Genomic DNA, 25,199 nt, shown 5'->3' on the forward strand with positions numbered 1-25,199 from the left:
AATAGTTAAAGTCAGGAAATTGCGTTATTTGTCTTTACTGCTGCGCCATCGCTGGAACAGTTTGTCTATTATTGTTACTGTTATATGTATTGTTGCACTGCAGTTAACTAAATGTCAAATAAAATTAAAGTGCTGGTATCACTAACACATTTGAAGCACTCAGATACTGAGCTCCGATACAAGATACAAATATGTACTTTACAAATACATTAAAAAAGTATTATTTTCTTCTGCGCCATTGTTGCTTTTATGGTCACTTGGGCGTTGTTAAAATATATGGATAAAAATTGCAGTGGTACTAGAAACAGAGGGGGAAGTACATCTGTGCTAAGTAAAAACGTTGTTTTGCTTTAGTTCGTGTGGTGCAGTTCTCTGGCACATTTCTGATGGCAATTTGCTAATCCTTTAAAATTAAATATGTTTAAGTATTTTTGTGATTTGTTTTAGACGTCACAGAGTCTAACATTTATCTAATAACTATCTGAAACTGTCATTGTAATTAATATATAATCAAATAAGGTGAAAGTCACTCATTAGTCATGTCATTGATTGAAGTTAAAATTATAATACTATTATATGTTCTTTAATACAAAATTTGTTTTATTTACAAAATCCGGGTACTTTTTGAGCAGAAAGTATTATATCACTTTAAGTTTAATCAAAGACATAGATGAAGCGTTTCGAACCATTATGAAGTTATATGTTATGACACAATTCCGATTTTACGTTCGATACAAAAGAGGATTGCATTTTCTTCACCATTGTCATTTGTACTAATACTGAGTGAAGAGATTTAAAAGTAAGACATAAAGGATTCCACTTCTAAGTATTATAAAGTGATATGTTATGAAGTGTTATGAGGCAATAAACGACATAGTGAAGTGATCCAGGGTTGAGTTCTGTTCGCATTGCCATTGGTATTTATAGGGACTAAACTAAATCTTTAGTGATATGTTAGTAAAAGTGAGATAAGGTTGAATTCTATTCTTATTTTCATTAATATTCATAGTCATATTTATGAACTAGTATTATATCTATAAAATATATATGTAATGGAATAAATTGTACTATAAATTACTTACAATTAATATTAACTAACATAACAATATTAAAACTCTATAAGTCCTTTTAAAATCAAATATATCAAAATATATAAGAATATCTTGGTTAGATGATTTACAAGATCTAACCAAGAAATTACAAGATTCATCGTGTCACCTAGTTAGAGAAAATAGCACCAGTCAGTTGTTTATGATTTTATAAATTTTACATGATGTTTTAAACATTCGTGTGTACTTCAGGATGTGTTGGCTGGTTTGAACCATCTCCTTAATATTACATTTTTTAAAATGAGAGACTCCATAACCCATTATTTCATTACGCAGCGTATGCTTAGTAACTAACTGAAGCTGTTACTTGGAATAGCACTTGGTTTAAGTTAAACAAAAGCCCACACACTCTTTTGGGGTAGGGCTTAGAAAATACTAGAGTTATGCACAACATTGTACAGTGTTGGAATATAACTGGTAGCAAGTATATTTTTGTTTATAACGTTACATCAGAGTGTAAATCTGGTACCACGGAATCCTAGTGCTCGCAACTTTGAATATATTGGGCACTGATTTTGGCTTCGTAAGGAAATGTTGTTATGGCTGTGTCTAATACCTAAAATTACACAGGAAGAGTGTTAACATTTATTTAGAGTGTATGTAGATTATATTTTTACAACCAGGTGCTGTGACTCAAAGAAAAGCAGTAGTTTAAGTGGGTCTCGTTTCCTAAAAAGAACGCAAAAAATATAATTTCAATTGATAGCGGCGCAATTCTTTTTATGCTAAGAATATGGTGGTGTTTAACAGGCATAGTAGGTAACCAAGTAATAACATGGCCCGTAACTCATGTACCCGCAATGTTGGTTCGCAGGCCCGAAATATTGGTAACTAATCTTTACAGTACATGTAAGATAATGAGTTCGTTACTCATGTACTTGCAATGCTGGCTATCGGGGCCTTCACATCACATACAATAGTCATACATATGGTAGTTAATCTTTACATTACATATAAAATAATGAGTCCGTAATATGCCCGCATTTATGTCTATTAGGTTCTGCATATATATACACATACACAATATATATGGTAATTAATTCTTACATTATATGTAAAATAATATATCCGTTACTAAAGTACCGATGTAGACATACATACATATATACAACGTATATGGTATTTGATTTTTATATTATATGTAATAGGTATAATGAGTTCGTTACTCATGTACTCGCATTTCTGGCTATAGGGTCTTCCATATATAAACATATATATATATAGTATATATATTACAGTTAATTCTTACTTAGAAGTAAAATAATGAATCCGTTACTTATGTACCTCTGGCACCTCTGGCTAGTGGGCCCTCCATAAACATGTACAATATATATAGCAGTTAATCATTAAATTATCGACCCAATTTCTTCTATTTGCACTGCATATATTTGAACTATACTAAATTCAAAGGACTTATATAAGCATTTGTAATCGTAATTTAATGCATTACAGTCTTGGATTCGGTTTACTTCAAGCAGCTAATGTCAATAAAAGCAAACGATATCGTTATCAAAAAAAATGTGTTTATACCAAAATGCATATATTAGATAAAAACAGCTAAACAAAATACTTTATGTCAATATGGTAATTTTTATACAATTTAATGTGAACTCGAAAACACCTTCATCATTTGTTGTTCGCCACAGAAGCTACTTTCCTGCGCCACATTTTGATCAGATTTACATGCATAAAAAATAAACAACTTCATTTGCCAGCCTAGCTCTGTTCCAGGCAGGCAGCAAGCACTACTGCTGCAGTACGGAGCGCACAAATTCAACCTATACAATACACAAAACACAATACACCCAAAAACAACAACAACAACAGCAGCAACAACAACTACAGCCCTTTTTTCGTGCAACATTTCGAGAAGTAACAGATTTGCATAATATCGATGTGCTGGCGCTGGGGCTGACGCTGGCGCTGGTACGGTTAAAAAGGCACAAATCCGAAAGCCAAATGAGTTAAGTGCACGATAACGTGCAAGACTACAGTATCAATGCAGGCGTGCGTGTGAATGTTCGCGTCAGCTTATGTAAATTAGGGCAACAACATGGCGGTAAGATAGACAGGCGCACACTTCCATCCATACCCATATACCCATGTATGTACATCCTGCAGATATAAGCATACTTGCCACAGGATGTACAAATGCGATATCGATTTCGCTAAAGCGATTACTTTTTTCCAAGTATAACCAAAGCAAAAAAAAAGAGAGTGTGGCGGAAATTGAATTTCGGGGCGTTTAAGTGATTTTAGATTTGAAAATCAATTGAACAGCACAACTTATAAGCAAAACAAAGGATTTACAAAGGTAACAAATTTTAATAATAATATTTTTAAAGCCGAAACACATGAAGGGCACACCTTCTAATTAGCGTTTGTGGGAAGATATATATTGAATCCTTTAATTCCTAGGAGGAGCATAGGACCGCAAAGGAAGATAATCGCTAACACTTCAATGTTGAACTCAAGTTAGCATATTTTTCTCAACAAATTTGAACGTCTTTATCGTAATCTATCGTCCCAATAGTAAATAATTTTATTAAAAAAAATTTGAATATAAAATCTATAAATGGTATGAAAATCATTTCATCATTCAAAATAGAAAAATAAAATGTTTGCAGAAAGTTGAGATGCATCTGAAGTTGTGGCAGTTACTGTGGTGTATTTCATTTGATAAGTGAAAAGCTAAGAAGCAAAATAGCACTAATTCAAAGGCAATTTACCTTTAACAAGTGGACTTTGAGTGTTTTACTCCAGATTAAGCTTCAACTTCAACTTCAGCTGTTAAAGTTACAGTGCCAAGTGCTTTCGAATGGTAGACAACTTGTCTGAAAAATTGCACTTGACAACGTTGCCAATTACGCCAGAAAGGAGTACAGATTCACAAATGGAATTGTCGTTAATGCTTATAAAAAAGTTTAATAAGAGCATAAAAAGCGATATACTATATCCTGTAAGTGCAAAAATATATGAACACATACTTTTATAATAACAGAGAAATTAATTTCCTTATACTTTGATAAGAAATACATTAGTAATGCTTTTTATGTTCAATAATTTGGTTTATATATAAAAAAAAAATTTTTATTGTCCCTTAACCTTAATATTTAATTTGAAAATTATCAATTAAAACTATCGTAATAAATATTGTGTTAAGTGCAATAATTAACAATTAAAAAAAATTGTGGAATAAAAAGGAAAAGTTTATTGAATCGGTTTTCAATGGAGCTTATATGCACTTAAGGCCCCCTGCGTTGAAGGGGCTAGAATATATCCGAGGTAAGGCATGCCTGTCGTAAAACGCGACTAACATCCTAGTACCACGCTGACACTTCTGCAGGAGTGTAAGTGTAGTAAGTAAGTGACATGGCACTTGCAAAACTTGACCAGAAGGGATTATCTGGTAGTACGGTAACACCCAAACTTACGCGTGAAAAATGTACAGTTTCGGTTCACATTCGGTGTGGAGTGCTACAATCCACAGTGTAGCAGAGGCTTTAGATGCGTCTCGCATCAAACCAAGATGGAAGTTATGTCTTGCACACTTTTTTTCATTGGCATCGGCGAAAATTTAAATTTCCAATTGGGCGTTGATTGACGTCTTGCATCAATACATGTGTTTTTGAACACCGTAATGTTAGGACGTCAAGGCATAGAGTATTATGTTAAATAACAGCAGATATGGATGTACTCAAGTTAGGTTAGGTTAAGTTAATGTATAAGTTAACTGATTTGATCAATTTAGTTAGATCATACGAGTCTATAGTGATGTTACTGCTCAACATGAGTTCTTAACTATTTAATATATCAAACCATTTTGATGTTTCCATGAACCACGGAATATTTTTAATCTTAGCACTATTTTTACCTAAGAGGTTCCTAAGCGGTTGTTAGAAACGAACAATTGCAGAAAGATTATTCCATTGCTTCTTTTTGCTTCACATTTGTAGGGCTTCTATAATATTCATAATAGGGAATTGTCAGTAAAAGAGCATTATTACTAAATAGTCAGTGACACATTAGGATATAATGGTATAAGTTGGTGTCGGAAAAATTAAAACATTCCGCCGAGTTCATGATGGTGCCTACAGTTCCAGAGAGCTAAAATGATCCATTTAATTTTGCGTCGTGCTGATATTTAACACTTTAATGACAATTCCGTCCGATACTCTAAAAAAAGGTGTCGAAACTAATCAGTGTAATAGTAATAATTACGAATCTATTAACAGTTGCATATAATTCTAAGTTAACTAGTTTATCTTTAAATAGAATTTGAATTATTCCATACTTTCTAAAATATTTTAAATAATATATAGTGCCATTAATAATAGTGTTATGTGTGGTAAGCGTGATTAGGAATAAATTAAAAAAATATCAAATCTAGTGACTAAAAAATATATACAAGTATGTATGTAGGTATATCTCAAAATAAAAACCGTTTATGATTTTTTTAACTATTTAATAACTAAATTAATTTATATTAAAATATTTTCTAAGATTAAAATGCCTTAAAACTAAATATTTATTTTTTTATGCAAGTTTTTTCACTTTCAAAGTGCTTTAATATATGACACCAATTAAAATTCCTCATACGCCATGGGAGCCACTTGAATTGTGCATATCATGAAATGCTTAAGTGACGATTCAGCACATTATACAGCATGCAACCTAACATGCAGGTATGCCACAGAATGACATAATTAGATTAAGAGCATTGTGGAAGCAAAAGGCAGCGGAAACAAGTAGCGGAAGTTGTTCATTCAAAAATGTGGCAATTTGAAATCCTGCGTTGCCAATCTTTAGCTAGTTAAATACTTAAGTGGTCGCTAGTATAATTAATAATATAATTTAAACATTTTTCTTTATAATTTTTTTAATTAGATTATTAAAAACAGATATAAGATATCACTGTGATAGTAATACTAATACTTTTCTATTTCAACCATAAAAATATTACCTGCTTATCGCTTTAAACTAAAATTGTGTATTACATGCGGTGTTGGTATTTACGAAAAATCTATATGAGTGACAACAATAGGCTATAATAGTCACAGAAGGCTATACAAATGCTTTGGGGCGAGGACAAGTAATGCAATAATCCGACTAGTCATTCGTAAACTTATTGCTGCATTGCGTTTAATGTTAGAAACTTTGGTACACATTGTTTTACAGTTGAGTAGCTTCAGTTGACACAAATTGGCAGAACTAGCAGACACTGAACTCATTTAAAGCAATGCACTCCTTAAAGCAGTGGTTCCCAACTTTTTTTTTAATCAAGGACCACTCAGATATTTTTGTTTTTAGTGGGGACCACAAAGTTTAAGTATAATAAACTTTATGATTCTTTTAAACTGCTTTATGCAGTGCTGGTATAATGTAAATAAATGAGGTATTCACTATATTCTGTTTTTCGGACTACTCCGAACCGTTTATTTTAAGCTTGATCAATAACTGACTCAATCAAAATCTTACATCAATTCTTATAGTCTAAATTAGTAGTAAAAAGTGCAGCGTTAACAGGGATTGTTGCTCATGTAATTTCCCACGGGAAATATGTTCGTCGGTAATGCACTTTGCACCGCAATAAGTAAGGGCAATGATTATGATAGTATCTGCATACAATTTAGCAACATTAACTTGTATAATGAATTGTATAACTGCTTAGGTACATTATATAGACTTTAAAATAGGCACATACTTACTTGGAAATTTAATTCACGGACCATTTTTAACAAACTCGCGGACCACCGGTTGGGATCCTCTGCCTTAAAGTAATTGTGGTTGATTGTTTTAACACATAACCCTCCATTGTTGTCAAGTAAATTTTCCAGTTGAATATATATAGATCTAGTGATGTATAAAAATCAAAATAAGTTAAAAATAATTTTTGTTTTTTTTTCTTTTTCATATAAGTATAAGTTTAACTAAATAATTTTTACTTTTTAAGAAGTGCGTTACAAAATTTGTTTCAATAAATATATTGATATATTGAAATAAACACAAGTTATGCATCACTTTTTAAGTAGGAATCTAATATTAAAGAAATATAAAATAATGTTTTTTGGAAAAGTCTTACTAAATAAGTATAAGATTATACCGGTATTGAGCGATCGTAAGGTTAGTTAGTGGGAGGGACTCACTAATTGAAGTATAGAATATTTACTATCAGATTTTAATTTTTGATCTTTACAGCCAAGGTTTTTTTTTTCTTGAAACAATAAGTAATAAAAGATTGTAAATTTATAATGAATTACGCAATAAATATGAATTTAATTAGCTGTATTGATAAAAAAATTTGTTTTAAGAATTTTAACTATATGACTATTATAACTTGTTTCACTATTTCACTATTGTTTTTTTTTTAAATATCTTTGATGCGATGAGATTTTTTTTTGTGGTTAATTATTTATGCATCGCCAAACCCACCGTTGCCGGTATGGAATGTCCGACTCCTACTTTGTAGTATACGAACTAAAACACTCCCTCTTTTTCTGACTTTTTCTCCCTCCGGCACCTCGTTCGCATTACTTCAGGGTGGATCCCTTATAAGTTGGCTATCCATGTCATATGCTTCCCGTAAAACCTGCGTACAGGCTCCCACTCCTGATCCGAATTGGAATGTTATCAGATTGCTCTTCGTTTTAGATTACTTTGCGTTCAGATCTTTCTTCTTTTCCGTTAGCATATTTCCGATTAATTGTGTGATTTTTTTTCAATTTTTTGCTCGTTCTGTCATTTTTTCTACGACATTCTCGACTGCGAAGTGACCTATATATTTTGCAAGTAGTGTTCTTTCTTCATGCCATCTTTCGCAGTTGAAGAAAGGCTGTTCTGCTTTTTGCATTCTGTATAGATATTTTCGAAAATATCCATGACCAGATAGGAAATGTGTGACATAATAATCAATCTCGCTGAAACTGCTTTTCATCCACGACTTTACGTTCGGAATTAGCTTTGCCGTCCATCTTTCTCTTAAATCAGAGTTTCATGGGATGAGATAGTGCCATCTTAATCAGATTAGTTTATTACTATTGCTGAAGTGTATTTAATTGCATTAAGAAATACAAGAGAGGACTTACTGTGCGGATGCGGTGTAATATGAAAGTATGAATAGACTAAAAATTATATAAATATAAAGCGAAAAGTTTGTACTTTAAAATGGGGTATTTATAAATAAATATGTATATCAATTGTCGATTTAAATAACAACTGAATATCATCACAGAAATAATATTTTTACTGCAGGAAAATAAATTCAATTGCCGTTTAAAATCAGCTATGAAAATATGGTTGAGAAAATCGCTTTACATCAAAGAACTTACCATAAAAAATTTTGCACGTGCTTGATATGGCCATTTAATAAGGATATAAGAATGAATGCAAAAAGAAGCCATTTAACTTTTTTATCAGAAAAAAACATGTGGACAAGTTTAAGCCATGTTAAAACGACATACGATATAGAATATGTATATATATATATATTCTGAATAAAACCAAATACAATATTTGTAGATGTAAAAAATGTAAGGCAAGTGCGCAAGGTGCGCTCCGACAAAGGAAACAGTCAAGCAGTCAAGTAGTCAAGTAGTCAAGCTGGAAGCTGTAATAAAATTTGTTGGGCTTAAAATTTTTTTACTGGAAAAAATGTCTACAGACTATGTTTACATAAATATAATGCCTTAATGCAAAAGGTTTAAATGTGAACGTGCGTGTAAGAGTGTCTACCTATCTTCTTTAAATATTTTCAATTTTCCCTTATTTCATTTAAAAAATTTTATTGTATAAATCTCATAAAATATTTAAATCTTGTTTGCTTATTGGCTGGCATCTGTGAAATATTTTATAGACAAATATTTCGCTCGTAAAATTTTATAAAATATTTTCCATATGCGTACACATAATTGAATGAGAAGCTTATAAACTGATTTATGATTGTAAATGTTCTGAGCTTTAAACTCAACTTATTTATAAAAATTAAAATATTCTTTAGCAATGTACACTCACTCTTATATACAATATATATACATAAATATTATTTAAATTCTTATATAAAATAACAAGGAATTTTATAAAATTTTTTCTCGAATAAAAATGAAAGGAATTTGTACCAATAATAAAATGAACAATTTCTATTAATTTTTATAAGTGGTTGACTTTAAAAAAATCAAATATATAATACTACATTTTCTCTCGCTACATATTTTCAAAAAGAAAATATTTGTTAATACTAATGTTACATATTGATTACTTAGCGATTCATTTTTTATAAATTTCAATAACCGATAATAGTTATTGTATAAGGGAGACTAACATACATTCATAATATAAGATATCCAATCATTGTTGATAATCTCCAATACTCCAACCTAGGCTGCACACTCTTCAATATTTACAATATCTTCAATATTTCAACTCCTCTCATACATCAATAAATATTGTTATATATGGTAGATAAAAGTCTGAACAATATGAATCTTAGCTATGGTTGGTTTAAGCGGCAGCAAGGCTTTCCCTTCTGTACAAATAACGCCTGGAAATCATTTTGACACCATAAACCCGTTTATGAAAATCTCAGTTTCAGAACCAACCTATATGGGTGAGAAAATAAATAAATTTTCTTTCTTCGTTAAGTTCCATAGTCAAAAATCTTAGTCTTGTCCAGGTCTAGCTTTCTTATCTAACCATACTTTTAATTATTTAAGGATTATCTAAGGATTACGATGAGAGCGCATCTCATCTTTTGTGTTTTTGTCGAGCTCATGCACGTCGGCGATTTAGTACTCTAGGAGCCATCTTCCTTGAGGACCTGGACCAGTTACAGGATCGGGCTTTAAATAGCATTTTATGCTTCGCAAAAGGTTCTAGGTGGTTTTAAATTCTGAGGTTTTTTTATTATTTATATACGGCATCACAATGGGCCAATAGGCCTAAGTGGATCCACTAGGGATCACCGGTATAACCTAACCTAACCTAACCTAAGGATTATCTTTTTTTACGATGGTTCTATAGTCAATTATTTAAAATTGCTTATATACAATTAATCGTTTCTTAAAATAGCCAAATTAAAATGATTAAGCTATAGTTAGCTATGCTCACAAGCTAAAATAGTATTTACTATTGAACACAACTTCGTTCTTCATGTTAAATGCATCATTTATGTCAGAATGCGACATCTGGTATAAGCCTTTATCCATATGGAATTGACTGTCACCGTATGGATTTGTTTTTAGATTGAAGACCAAAAGTATTTTGTGTTTGTGTTGATTATGTATTAGTAATAAGTTGTCCTTTGTGTAAAACAGTGACTGATATTTAAATCAATGTTTTTACTTTTCTGACATTCTTCAGGTCACCTTATCATCTTCTGATTTGTTTCAATATATAAGAAACACATAATATATATGTGTATTGCATATACATAAAAAAAAATACATGTACTCTCTATTTCCTTTTCATCCATGTAGATGAGGCCTAATCTAACACTTTCCACATTATTATCTCTACAATCATGATCATGATAAGTCAAAACATGGACTTTGTGCATAATCTAATGTAAAGACTATTTTTTTAAAATATGAACTTTATGCTTATATGCAAAAAAAAAACATATAAGGAATTAAAAATAGAAACATTGAAATACTATTTAGTTATATACACTTTCTGTTTAATTAAGAGTAGAGTTTTTTCCATAATTTATGACTTCAAGCTAAATATTATTATAATGGTAATAAATTAAAGGTAATAATAGTTCGATGATCTAAGTTACTCAAGTTCTCAATGTTCTAAAATATTAAAAGCGTGACCTATATACATTATCTGGAACAGTCATAAATATTGAAATACTAAATTGAAAATATATATGAATACTGACATGTATATAGTATCTTTAGTTAATCTTTTTATAAACTTAAATTAAATTTATTTGATTGTTTATACCAAACTTTAATTATTTTTAAATCGGTAGTAATATAAAGGAATAATTTATAAAATGAAATTATCTTATCATTATAGTTTCTCGTTAAAAATGATTGAAATCTATATGGAACTGATATTGTAAGATTGTTTGTTTTTAAGTATAAATAATAAAACAATAAGACTGGTAACTTTCCTTTAAACTTATATCTGTAAGTCTCCATAACTAATTAAAATAGTGCCGAATTATTTTTAATATATGATATGTTATAGGCAATAAAAAATGCCTATTTTATTGGCGTGATTATATTTTAATCACTAAAAATAAGATAATACATATAACACCTATACCAAATATGACGAGTTAATATTTTGAGTTAATATATTTAATATAATACTGATATATTGAAATGGGTATTTAAATTTAATAATTTTATACTTTTTACACTGCATTTAAATTTTAAGAAAGTATTATTTTTTAAAAATAATTTAATTAAAATTAATTTAATATATTATTTCTTAAACTTTAGAAGTAAATTGTTATAAAAAGAGTTATATTTTTTCTGAATATTTTGAAAATTGTTTAAAAATCAAGAAATCAAATAAATAATTATTTTTTGTCCAGTCTTATTATTTTATTTTTACATTATTCTTATATATTATTATTTGATTATTTTTCTACAAAATAAAGTTGTATAAACAATTTCATTGTTAAAATGATTTTACTCTGCTTTATTTTAATTTGTGAATGGTTTTTCATATATGTTTACGATGGACAATCTCGAATATCGCGCCATGTCGACCATTCAAAACAACCCAAATAACCATCTTGTTTCACAAAAGCTTTGTTATCTGGACATTGTAATTGCAAAGGCGTTGCATTCTCAGAAGTACATAAGTAATATTTAGTTGGATCACTACTTGGTTGAGGCTGATTTAGATTATCACCAACACAGCTACCTACTGGTTCTAAGTTCACACAGTTTGGATCCATGCTCGTTGCAGGTATACAACCAGATACCGTATCATTTTTCACAAAGAATGTATTTGGAGCACAACTTTGTTCAATTGCAGTATTGGTACCAGGTAAACAGAAGTAAAATTTTGTGCCATCTTCTGAGCCCCACAATTCATTTTCATACAAACAACCTTCAACCTGAGCTTGAGCATCAACATAAATCACTGCAGCCGCACAGAGAGCTAATAATCCAGCCACAATAACAGTATCTAAAAAATTATATCAAAATTATTACACATATGAGTAACTGACTCGACATCTTTTTAAAAAGCACCTTTAATCATTTTGTTGATAGTTTTTTTGAATATAATTCCGATTTGTTTTAAGCACTCACGTTTTCACTGATATTCCACAAAAGACTAATTAAAATTTTCGAATAGCTTGACTTTATAAAAATCTAGTTTAGTCCATATCACGACACCGAGCCAATTGGCATGGCTTATCTGAATTTTAGTCAAAGTTTTGATTTATTTTTTGTTTTATTTTAAATGACAAAATTGATAAAGTTGACAATTCGAAAAGCATTTAATCTTAAATTTAGTGCTTATTACCATTTTTTTGATTGCCATTAAAATTTAACATTAATGTTGGGCACGATTTGATAAGCTCTGATAAAACAATTTGTATACAAAATAATTTCCTCTTTACGACTTTTAAGTTCCAACGAAATGTCGATAGAACCTCGAGTAAACATATTTGAGTATTGAATTTTTAACTATGTTAATAACAGCAATATACTAACCCATGATTCATTACTTCAGTGTCGTTCCATAAAACAAAAACTAGTTCATTGATTTAAAAATTGAGTTATCTTTTGACTTTGCTTCACATTCTGCGTAGAAAGTGTTTGGAATTATTAAAAAAAATGCAAAAAAATATAACCAATTAACAATTATTTTGAGGCTTTTAAAGTGGATTCTATCGAGTGCAATACAATTATTTTGACCTAGTCCTGTGAAACTTTTTGTAGATTGATTTAACCCTCTAATGCCCAGCCCCACCTCAAGGTGAACTTTGTAGAAATGGCTATCAAAAGTTTATTTGGTAATGTTTTTAATATTTTTTTTTAATGTCCGGAGCTAGATGAAGGGTCATATCTCGTTGCAAAATTCAAAATATTGCAATACTCTGGTCCTGTTCATATTTATAACTGTGTAAGTTAAAAATTTACTGCATTTAGAGCAAAATAAATATTTTTGTAAGTAAAAATCAAGGTATTGCAAGGTTAAATATTATTCAATTTCTATCATGAGCATTCTTTTATAACCACTATTGACTATGCTGTGCTACCTATCCTCGAATAGCTAGGTTTAGGTTTAGCAAACAAAAAAAAAACCACACGTGGTCATGACAGGTCAGTAGAGAGCTTCGTCAATCAATGCCTGGAAAAATGTGAAATTTCTTAGCACCATTTTCAAATTATAAATTTTAGTTACTCTTCACATAGAGCTTTACTTTCAAAATATAGTTTTAAAGTAACTTTGATTTCGGCGAGATTTTAATACCTTTTACACATATAACTACGTCACAAATGAATTATTTTTAATTTATATAAAATGTATATTGCAAAAATGTATGTGTAAAATGTATTTGACTAACGGGTAGTCAAATTCAAAGAACTTATGTACCTTTTATATCTTTATTTTTGACACTTATGTATATCGATAAGAGTTACCATAAAATTCAACAAATGAATAAATTGCTATGTCTGGATTAACAAAGTCTCTTTACAAAGTTTATTATTCACAAACCCACAGACTCACACACCCATATACACTATATTTCTATCAAAATAATAAAACGATACGAGTCTTCTTATTTTATGAAAGGAGCTCATAAAAAAAATTTCAGCCAAATCGGAAATCATGAGGTTAAAGAGGTGTTCGATTTGTAAAAGAATAACCAATATAGTTTATACGCATTTTAAACTTTTGAAGATGTGGAGTGGTAAAAAAAAGTTATCTTTATAAATATACTTCTGAAACCCATTATTTAGTAGGAAGAAATTTTAAAAATAAAATGAAAAAAAAAAGATTATATATGGTTTAAAGTGATGTTTGAGATCTCGAAAGATATTAGTAATATATGCATAAAAAAAAAATATTAAAAAATAAATAAAAACTAATCATAAAATAAGAAAATAAAACGAGATAACAGAAAAAAATCAGATAAATAAAATAGCAGAATAGATGATAAGGCAATATAGCAAGTATTGTAAGCATGAATATCTCATATCGAAACCTTGTCTGACTTGTATAATACGAGTAGTTTATTTAAAGTTGCCAAAAAAATTTATTATTATTTATAGTTTTATTAGAACTCCTCTAGAATATTCGAATTATTGAATTATTTTATAATAAAGTAGACCTGGTATTTAATACATTTAAACATGTTATTAAATCCAATCCATTCTATAGATGTTGTTACTGTCCCGGTCTTAGAAGTGCATATAATGATTAACAAGTAGTTTTAGAATGTTATTTACTTACTTTTTATGCCTTTCTTGCACATATTGAAACTAAGATGAAAGTTTACCATATTTTAGATTTTGTTGACGAGTAGCTACAGAATATAGGCTCAGCACTTTTGAAATCCTTTCTGCAATAATGTAACTGCCGATACAAACCAAAAAAGTTAGATTTACCAATAATTTTGCTAAATCCTGATAAATAAAACTAACATTTGCAGGTATTATTCAATTAGTTTCTACAAAAAACTCTCAAAATAATTACAGTAATAAATAAGATCTTTGAATTATCAATATCAGGGCTTACTGTGACCTACATTAAGACTGAAAAGTTTTCGGAAATTCTCATTTAAAATTCGCGCGCTGTATATTTTTCGATATTTTAAGTTTATGTAGTTTGGCAGCACTGTCCTTAATTACTATGCCAAAAATGAGCTCGATCTGTCAGACAGTTCGTTTACGGCAGCTGTTGAAACCAGTTCACCTCAGTAGTGCGTTGCGAAATGTCTTCGACGGTCGTACGACCGTCCTGGAAGGCTTTGTACCACTCATAAACTTGAGTTTTCGATAAAACTGATTCCCCATAAGCCTTTTGTAGCATTCGCAACGATTCTGCACACGAAATTTCGTTCGAAACACAAAATTTGATGCAAACTCTTTGTTCAATATTTTTTTCCATTGTTTTTTTCGCAACGCCCTACTGAGGTGAACTGGTTTCAACAGCTGCCGTAAACGAACTGTCTGACAGATCGCGCTCATTTTTGGCATAGTAATTAAGGACAGTGCTGCCAAACTACATAAACTTAAAATATCGGAAAATATACAGCGCGCGAATTTTAAATGAGAATTTCCGAAACTTTTCGGTCTTAATGTATACAGTTTTCAGTGAACTTTAGCAAGAATTTACTCTCTTTAACGTTTTCTCTGCGCGATGAGTTGTTAATCACAGTCGCTTATGAACAATTTAAATAAATGTTTTTTTTTTGACAATAATATATTTTTTTCAGAGTTTTCTCTAATAATAATCATCTAATCTAATAAACAGAAGAATTCCAGAATAAGTTGGCAGGGGCACATCCAGGGCGGGTTTAGTGAATAGATTTCCTTCTTGATAATATAATCTGCAAATAATGCACTGCAAACTATTACTAAAAAATATTTTATATTAATTACCCACCTTGGCATAATTGTAGCTATTGTAGCTGAAAGTTGTCTATTTTCTTCTGAGGATAGAAGAGTGTTATTTTCCAGCTAATTTCTGCTAGACTGCGTTGATATAATCCAGAATACTGCATTTTTATGTTTTCATAAATTTGCCTTATATCGGCACATTAATATACCGAGTCGCTTGTTTCAAACCTAACGTCTGCTTGTCGCTTATATTGAAGTGTAAACACCAAGTTAATTGTGATATTGAAATCCGAGTATGCGGATTGATTTTAATATGTTTCCCTAGGTTATACATATTACCTAGTTGCACGGCGATAATGCGAGAGTAGGAATTGTGATTCTTGTACAATAACTGCTATGGTAAATCACGTTGTCTGTTTATATAGTACATCTTTTACATTAATTACATTATTTAATAAGTAATTGCAAATTCAACATTTATTTAAAATGAAGACTGCACTTACAAATAATAAGCCTTAATTACTATTAGGAAGAATCTCTCTTCTTAGATTACCTTTTTCTTTGTAAATATTTAATACTAATATTTTAATTCTATGTAATGATCTTAACATTAGTTTAATTATTTTAAGACCAATTAAGCATTACATTAAATTTAAGTGTATTTATACTTAAATCTCAGTAAAACTCATGCGGAATGCAATTGACTTCCGTAATCACTTCCGGACTTAAAATTTGACAAATCCGATTTGTGTATGTTAAAATCTGTTTACTTGTTCCTAAGGCATCCACAAGATTGAAATGGCAAACATCAAAGCATTCGACAAGTAACACCAACAATCTAAACACAAACCATTGCAAATATTTGCACAACAGATATCGAAAAATTATTGTTTCCTCGTGCCATTTAAAACGTTTACACTGATACTCTAGTCTCAAAATTTATCTAAACAAATAACTTTTTCATTATTTTTAGATTTGATATAATTTATAAAAGTTGAAAACAATATAAATTTATTAAAAATAACTTATTAAATCTGAATCACAAAATGATAATACTTTTATTGCTATCTTAACAGATAAGAAGACAATATATCTTTACTTCAATGACGTCATTACGAATTTTTATTTGTCTAAAAATATAAAAAAAATCACCAATCTATTTTACGATGTGCCTAAAGAACTCTATAAATTAAAAGAAAAATGCGCAAATCAATCAGTCGTGAAATAATTTAATTAATTGATTGATACGCTGTCGTGAAAAAGGTTGATACCAATATAAAAAAGAAGAATATATGACAAAGGATCAAACTTCAGAACTCATATAAAAATAAGGCGCAAAATTGAAAAATCTATTGGAAGCAGAATAAAATGAAAATTATTTATTACAACACCTTCGTCGTTTTGGTTATCATTTTGAAAACAGTCAATACCAATTGTACGGGTACAATTAACGTACCTTGTAAGCACCCCACTGGTATGTGGGGTGATGTGAACCCGAACATTTATTATATATGTGATGCGCTAACGAACACGGCCATACAAATGCGCTGTCCTGAGGGACGCGGCTTTTTTAACGGATTTGGCTATTATGGTTGCATACCATTTGAACAGTGGCCAGCTTGTATATCCGCTGTAACCTATGTGGAGGCTTGTGACAAGGACCATATGAGTGAACCATGGAATACGGTGAATCCGAATGAATTTTACATGTGCTTGGCCGACAAACAAAAACCATTATTGTTGAATTGTGAGCCAGGCAGAGGGTTTGTTAATGCGGCGATGGAGGCTGGTGATAACAAAGTTTTGGGTTGTGCCACATGGGAAAAATGGCGCGAGTATATGCGATGTCTGAATTTTTATTAAATGTATAGAGTATTCTGTAGTATTTGTATGTACCCCGTGACATGTACGAATTTTCATGAACATCAATTAAAAGACGGAAGCAAAATTGTGATTCAATTCCAAATGCAATTTATTGCACTCGAAATATTATTTTTTGAATTTTTTAGATTTTTTTTGCTTTACACCATGATCTCATTGTAAATATAAAAACTGAAATTGAAAATAAAATTTATTTATTAAAAATAATATTTCGGTGATTTATCTTTTGTGTTTTCAGATAAATTGATTAGATATTGTGGAAGGCTTAGCAATAATATGAGCAATATTAACTATTTGAAAAATGCCTATTAAGTGAGATGATGTAATTGTGATATATATTTTTAAAATATTTACGCAATTGTGATAAGCACGTCGTCTCGTATTATATTTTTTTTAAAATTTTTACAATACTGGAAAAATTAAATAATTCACATTGAAAAATTTAAAATATGAAAATTCAATTTCATTCCTATTTAATCTATATAGACGGTTTCTATTGTTAATCAAGCGTAGTCGTTTATATTGTCTGTCACTTATATCATTGATTCCTTTATATATCATTAGTATTGTTAGATCACGTTGTAATATCGCCTTGCTAATAAACTATGGAGCATTTGCACAGGTGAGCAATACTTTTGACTATAACACATATAGGATCTCTAGGCTCTGAAGATCTGGAACAACTTTGAAGGTCTGTGTAAATGAAACTAGTAAGTTAATGAACAATAGCATTAGAAACTTAATTACTTTAGTTTTGTCAATGTACTTTTTATGTATTTTTTAAGAAAAATACACTGAAAAAAATTAAATAAAATCAAGGGAATATATTCATTGTAAATGTATTTTTACAGGCAAGTAAATTGCATACCAAAATGGTAAATGTGTTCATAGAATCAGAAATTACAAAACCGATGTTTTGCAAGTAGGCTGGTTGGTTTGAAGATAAATATCCAAAAACTGCATTAACAAAAAAATTGCACAAAAAATCAGTTCATGGTTTTGGAAGATCAGTGTTTGAATTAGAGATATACAGCTCTAGAATTTCATTAGGCACAATAAGCGATACTATAAGTCCAGTTTCAGCTAACAAACAGCTATGCTAACAATGGATTATAATGGATCATATATTTCAGGAGGGTCAGGAGGGCCTTAAAAAGTATAAATATATCTGTTATATCATATATAATATATATATCACAAATCTATTGATTCTATTGAAGTAACCATTAAATCATCAAAAAATACCTGGAAAAAAATCAATGCTTCTGCTTTTTCATCACTTCTCGAAAAACCAGTCATATAATTCGTTGCGAAGATATAGTTGCTTATCGTAGAGGGTATATTTCAATTCAATGATGGGTTCTATAAGCAAAAAAATTTTTGGAATAAGTACAGTTCAGAAAGATTATGCGAAAAAATACTAACTATAGTTTACAGTCTAACTTATAGAACAACGTAATTCCACTCATTGTTATACTATGTTCAAACTCCCCATAATTTCGCAAAGACCTTAATTTCATCTTCGTTTCAGCGAAATCAAGTAGTTTTTTTTCATATAAAATTCAGTTTTAAGATTAAAACGAAATTAAGGAAAATGCCCTTAATTTCATTGAAACGAAGGCTGAAATTAAGGGACATTTCAAATGCAACTATGCGTAAGATAAATTTTAAACAAAAGATAAAGTTGAGATAACGAAAAACTGACATTTTTTTTTAATAAATGTCAATGACTTTTGATTTTAATAAAACCGGGAAAATATTTTAAAAGTAGTGCAAATTTTTAAATTTGAATGTAGAGAAAAAACTGTAGCTGTTATTAATTTAAAATAGAGTAAAAAATAATAACTCATATACCTGAAATCCAATAAAGCTATTAAAATTACTGACTGCCACCCTTTATAGTTATAATAATCAACTTTTAAAATTTCCCAGATACAAATGATGTTTGGAGCATATAATTTTTAATACGCGATTTGTAAACAAACAACATACGATTTCCTTAATTTAGGGCAGTATGAACACTTTCGAAATTAAGTTAATTTCATTTTTACGAAATTAAGAAAATTTGGCTGTGTGAATATAGTATTATACACAAATAATAAATATAAATAATTATACAATTATTGGAGTCTTTTTTAAAATCATATTATATATTATCATACAATTGTGAATACAACGAGGCTACCTTAGATCTCTGCACAATTTCTCAGTTAATTAGTGAATACTGGTTTTCCTTGATGTTAATTTTTTTCAAAATAAATTATTTCTTTTTATGCAATAATTTTTTTTAATAATAAATAAACATGATGCAATTATACAAACCTAAAATATTTATGTTATCGGAGAACAATATCAAAATGTTCATTTCTAAAATTGGCAACAGACAAAAAAAAATATTGTACTTATGCAAGCGCTAGTATATAACCAAGCCTTTTTTTGTGAAATTGTTCCAAATTTTTGGCGAAAAAAAAATAAATTGACTTAATTGATAAATTAAATTATTTGTTGATAAGAGACGAACGCAAAGATAATAGATTTCATATAAAAATTATTAGCATCTGTGCAGCTGCTCCAGTTATTATTTCAAAACAACGCTAAAAGCATAATGCACGGTAAAAGTGCCATACGCGAAGAGTTTCTATAAAAAATACTAAAGATACATTTATTTTTCTCTTTTTTATTGTTTCTTTTTTATTTATGCACTTTTAGCTATGAAAATAGTATTGCAGTTCTTGCTGCTGGGATTTATGACAACTACAATTCTGTGCAGTCCATTGAACGTTGCAGGTATCGACGAAAGAAATAATAATAGCAATGAAGTAAATATGGCAAATACACAAATTGCTTCCAGAACGGTAGCTAAAAAACCGCACTACACAGTTGGTCATAATGGACGTCCCGGATGTCGCACAGCACAAGAAATAAATCGTTCATGGCGCAATAATAACGATCCGACGCGTTTCTGGTTCTGCGAGGAACTTAATAGTGAAGCTGTGGAAGTATTTTGTCCTGCTGGCGGTTACATGAATGAGTTCAGTTTGTGTGTGCCCTGGAATATGTGGGAATGGCTTCCACCACAGGATCCTCCAACAATGAGCATGGCATAAGAATTTCATGGCATATAATTGATATCCCTAAGAAAATAGTTTTATTATAAATTCATTTTTCCAATAAAAATTTTGAAATTGTAAAATGGTAAAATGGCAAATAATGTGAATATTACTAATAATTTACCACTTTTGTGGTGTTCGTGATGGCTTGTTAGTAGTTTATTGTTTCCTCCTTTTATCAGTGACTTAATTTATTATCACTTAGAGCGGTAGTTGAAATTTTTTTACTCCACTACTAAATTGAAAATAATTTAGAAAAATAAAATTTAATTAATTTCACCGAATAACTCCCTTCTGTTCCGTTCTCTTGTTCGTGTTAGGGTTTATTAAAACTTATATAGAAAAATTTCATTTCGTACTTTCGTTCATTTTGTCCTATTTTTTCTACTGGCGTCATAAATATTCTTCAACAATATGAATTATGAACCATTTATCTTCATATAGAGAATGTCAGAAAAAATAGCTAACTCAGAACTTTGAACGATTTTACAGTTCAGTTGCCCTTACAGCTAAGTTCAAAACAAAGGTTCAAATTTTTATTGCAAACAGCTTTTATGATGATCTCTACATGACGATAGATTTAATATGACTTTATTTTGGGAATAAACAAGTTTCTTTTTCATTTTCTAATAAAGCAATATTACACAAATACATTTTATTTAACACTGTTAAAGATTTTTATTTTTGATTGAAATAAAAAATATTTTTTGTTTCTTATTTTTGCTGATTTGAAAAAAAGCAATATTTAACATACATATCAAGACAATGCCCCATTAAAAAATTTTTTGTCAGTATCAATTAATATTATAAATTCCGATATAAGTTCCGTATTGTTGAGGAATGAGTTCCACCTAAACTATTGTTGTTCTTTAGGATAAAGCACTCAGTTAAGAAAATTCAACTGCACCTTGAAAGCATATGTGGTAACACTCTTCTTGCTTAAATTCAGAGTTAACCATAGTCACTATGACACTCCCTTATGGACCAAACTCATTGTCCAGCATAACCGAATTTGTAGACATTTGGTTTCTGTGATAATAGATTTAATCTCTGGCGGTGTGTTCAGGATAACCGAATTTGTAGACATTTGGTTTCTGTGATAATAGATTTGATATCTGGCGGAGTGTCGCAAGTAAAAACTTACTTCCTACCACTTACACTCCAAAATAGTGCAGGGTGTTGTCTTATAGTTTATTTGGATTCATAATTCCTCTATGTTCTAAGCATAAAATATTGAAATGAGGTTCAAATGGACCTTCTTCTTCCTTTCATATATCATTTTTAAAATGTTGTTTTATTGATTTAAAGTCTCATATGATGGCACAGGTTAGAATTTTGCCAATATGTAAAATCAATTTCAGAGCCATACCAGAACCTGATCAAATTGGATCTAAAAAAATAATATATAACGTTGTCATAAAATGTATATTAAAATTTACAAATTTATTCTCTGTGAATTCTCAAAACAAGTCTAATCCTAATAACACTTATCCATTTTGGGAACACAGTAGTTATCCCACCTAATATATAGAACGAAACCTTACCATTCAAACTGTTCTCGTTTCTTAAAAGCGATAGGATTGGATAAGACAATTGAATGTCGTATAATAGACTACTACAGTTGTGCTGTAAAGTATTCTCTTCAGACATACATTGAAAAAAATTTGTTTTCAACTCTTAGGAAAACAAATGGAATCCAATGTCTCGTTCATTGCATTAAGTGTGAAGAGAATAAATAAATATATAGAATTTTTAGTACATTATCTTAATAGAGTTTGGAGTTTATAACATATTAAGCTTCAAGATATCGTTATGGCGTTTACTTATTATAAGAATTTTATCTGACACCATCTCCTTTTTGCGGAAGTTTCTTTTAACGAATCGGCACTATAACGTCAAAAGTGTCGTATGCCTCATTTGCATGGACTAAAAATAGTCCCCCTTCGTATGCCAGACCGTTATTGTAGACTATTAAACATTCGCTAGTAGAGAAAGCAAATCTTCTATAATAATTTATAAATTTGATTTCTGATGAATCCATTGCCGTTTTTTTATATGTCTTTGCAAAAAAAAAAAATAAAAATTTGTTCCATTAAAAGTAAAGCTTTAGCACTTGTATATACTTACATAGAAACCCTTTGGCGATAATCTTGTCAGAGTGTATCTTTGCACTTGAATAACTATACATAAATCTTTTGAAATTTTCACTTACAACTACACTTGGCAATTAACGAGATACGCTTATCAGCACTTGCCATTTGCAGTGAAATCAACATTGGAAACGGTCAATTGGCTGTTTGGAAAAGTGCTTGCAAGTACTTGCAATATGTTCCCTTTGGCAAAAGTAATTTTCAGTTAAAACTGCTTGTAAGCAGCTGAGAGAATATTAAATGGAAAATGGGTGTACAAGACTAACCCCAATGAAACCCACCCTAAAAACCCAACCCATTTTCAGCTTTACAAGATATGGGAAGGTTATGTACGTACATACTGTACATACATATATCCGGATATACGTTAATTGTTGAGCAAGCACATACGAAAGCGATAAATTACGAAATTTTAAGAGAAAAAATCTATTAAAATAAAAAAAAAAATATGTATTTATAAAAAGAAATTAAAAATAAAATAAAAATATATATATAAAACAAAGTATAATCAAACTAATTACAAATTGAATTAAAGTGCTAAATGTTGTCTTATGCTTAAAGCCACACTGAATGCAAAAACAAAAATAAAAATAAAACTAAAAAAATACGCAACAAAATCAATAAAAAGGATTTGTTCAATTGTTAAATACAAATTTAAATTGGTTTTTTAACAAATTAAATTAAGTTTTAATTGCTTATATGGAAAAAGCCTGCTACTGCGTTGGTATTTGCATATATTTCTTTGCATAAAAATTGACTTTTTAACTGGTATTAACAAAGGACAGCAAAAAATTTAAATATAAAATTTATATTTTTTTTGTGCAAAATATTTAATTAATTAATTTGTTTTATGCATGTTAGTTGTTTAATTTTTTTTTTATTTTGTAGTTTTCATAATAATTGCAAACATAATTTTAAACAGGATGTTTTATAATGAAATAATTATTTTCACACATTTCATAAACAGACATTTCAACAATTCCAATTTTTGCATTAATTATGCAAATTATATACTAAAATTTTATATGCGCTTTTTTTAATGTTTAAAAAAAATTATTTTATTTCATTTAAAATTAGTTTTCATGTTTTTTATAGTCTAAAATAGAGTAAGTACCCGACAGTTTCCACAAATGCACAGCCTAAAATTATGCACTCTAAACTGAAAAAATATTTATACGTTTGTAATTGTTAAATAAAAATAACACCAGTCTACAAATTTGTTAAACTATGTCATAGTAATTGCGGTACATGCTAATTAAATTTAAGTTATTTAATTTAAATTCAAAAACATTTTCAAAGTAAAGTGCACAATTTTGAATATTTTAAATTTGATGATGAATAGAAAGTGACAGTGAACTGTGAATATATAATTCAAGAGTATAAACTCTGTAATTAACAGAGTGAGGTTAGAAACAATTATCGGAATAAAAGAAAATATAATGTTAAATCATGGATTTAAATATTGTAATATCCCTCACGCTATCGTGAGGAAAGTATCCCTCACACTAACGGAGAATATATAAACAAAATATGAGCTTCTAGAATTTAGAATTCCAGTCATTTTATGGTAGTCTAATAATACTGCAAGTCTTTGAAATATGACATTTTCTTATATTCAATAGAATTTTATTAAAAAAAATATTGCAAACAAATTTTTCTATTTAGTTTTAAATATTTAATATACTGTCGTTATTGTACCGGACACGAATTTGAACTTGCCTAATCTTCACCGATTTACGCGGAAGAAATTATTAACCATAATAATGCTCTTGTATTTTTTAGTGATAATTTTAACCTGTAAAATATACCATTCCGATAAATTTGGTATCTTGTGTGATTTGTGTGGCAACGCATAATCCTGTTGAAACCTTCATTCTCTTTCATTAAAAAGTTTGGTTGTCAGTTGTGTATGGCTTTAGGATATCTACTAAAACTTTCTACAGTAGACATCGGTATTTACCTTGATGCCGCGTTCGAAATTATCTATGAAAAGAGACTTTACCTTAATGCCACTTTCGGAAATATCTATGAATAGAGACGATCGATTGTTACGACAGTCCAACCCAATACAAACGGTGCATTTAACATCTTGTGATCATGCGAAGAACTAAATTTTTATAAGATACCTTAAATGATATGATTATTTATATATTCATATAATCATATTATATAATCATATAGATTAAGTAAACTTGAGTGAAATGTATAACACTTAAGATTACTTTATAACCACCTAGATACTTTACTAGAGTAGAAAGAGTATTCTGAAATTACGAGCGGTTTTAAATGACTTGACAAGTAAAGTATCTACCAACACTACTAAAAAAATGTTAGAATACTCTAAAAATGTTCGATTGGCCAACAAAATTTGACCGACTGAGAGTAAATCTAGATTAAATTCAATAAAATCAATTC

At 29.6% G+C, this 25,199-nt stretch overlaps 3 protein-coding genes across 3 annotated transcripts; 2 read left to right on the plus strand and 1 right to left on the minus strand.

Moving 5' to 3' along the window:
• Nucleotides 1-11,749: 11,749 nt before the first annotated feature.
• LOC119684557 lies at nt 11,750-12,415 on the minus strand. Its single transcript, XM_038098615.1, has 2 exons — nt 12,320-12,415; nt 11,750-12,254 (listed from the first exon to the last, which is right to left on the minus strand). The coding sequence occupies exons 1-2, from the start codon at nt 12,327-12,329 to the stop codon at nt 11,794-11,796; spliced, it is 471 nt and encodes a 156-aa protein (XP_037954543.1). The 5' UTR covers nt 12,330-12,415; the 3' UTR covers nt 11,750-11,793.
• Nucleotides 12,416-17,011: 4,596 nt separating this feature from the next.
• Nucleotides 17,012-17,506, plus strand: LOC119676608. The gene has a single exon (XM_038087852.1). The coding sequence runs from the start codon at nt 17,012-17,014 to the stop codon at nt 17,504-17,506; it is 495 nt and encodes a 164-aa protein (XP_037943780.1).
• A 2,606-nt stretch (nt 17,507-20,112) lies between these two features.
• LOC119684558 lies at nt 20,113-20,719 on the plus strand. The gene is made up of 2 exons (XM_038098616.1): nt 20,113-20,136; nt 20,234-20,719. The coding sequence occupies exons 1-2, from the start codon at nt 20,130-20,132 to the stop codon at nt 20,629-20,631; spliced, it is 405 nt and encodes a 134-aa protein (XP_037954544.1). The 5' UTR covers nt 20,113-20,129; the 3' UTR covers nt 20,632-20,719.
• Nucleotides 20,720-25,199: the final 4,480 nt, after the last annotated feature.

The sequence above is a fragment of the Teleopsis dalmanni genome, chromosome 2 (assembly GCF_002237135.1).
Source record: "Teleopsis dalmanni isolate 2A chromosome 2, ASM223713v2, whole genome shotgun sequence".
NCBI lineage: Eukaryota > Metazoa > Arthropoda > Insecta > Diptera > Diopsidae > Teleopsis > Teleopsis dalmanni.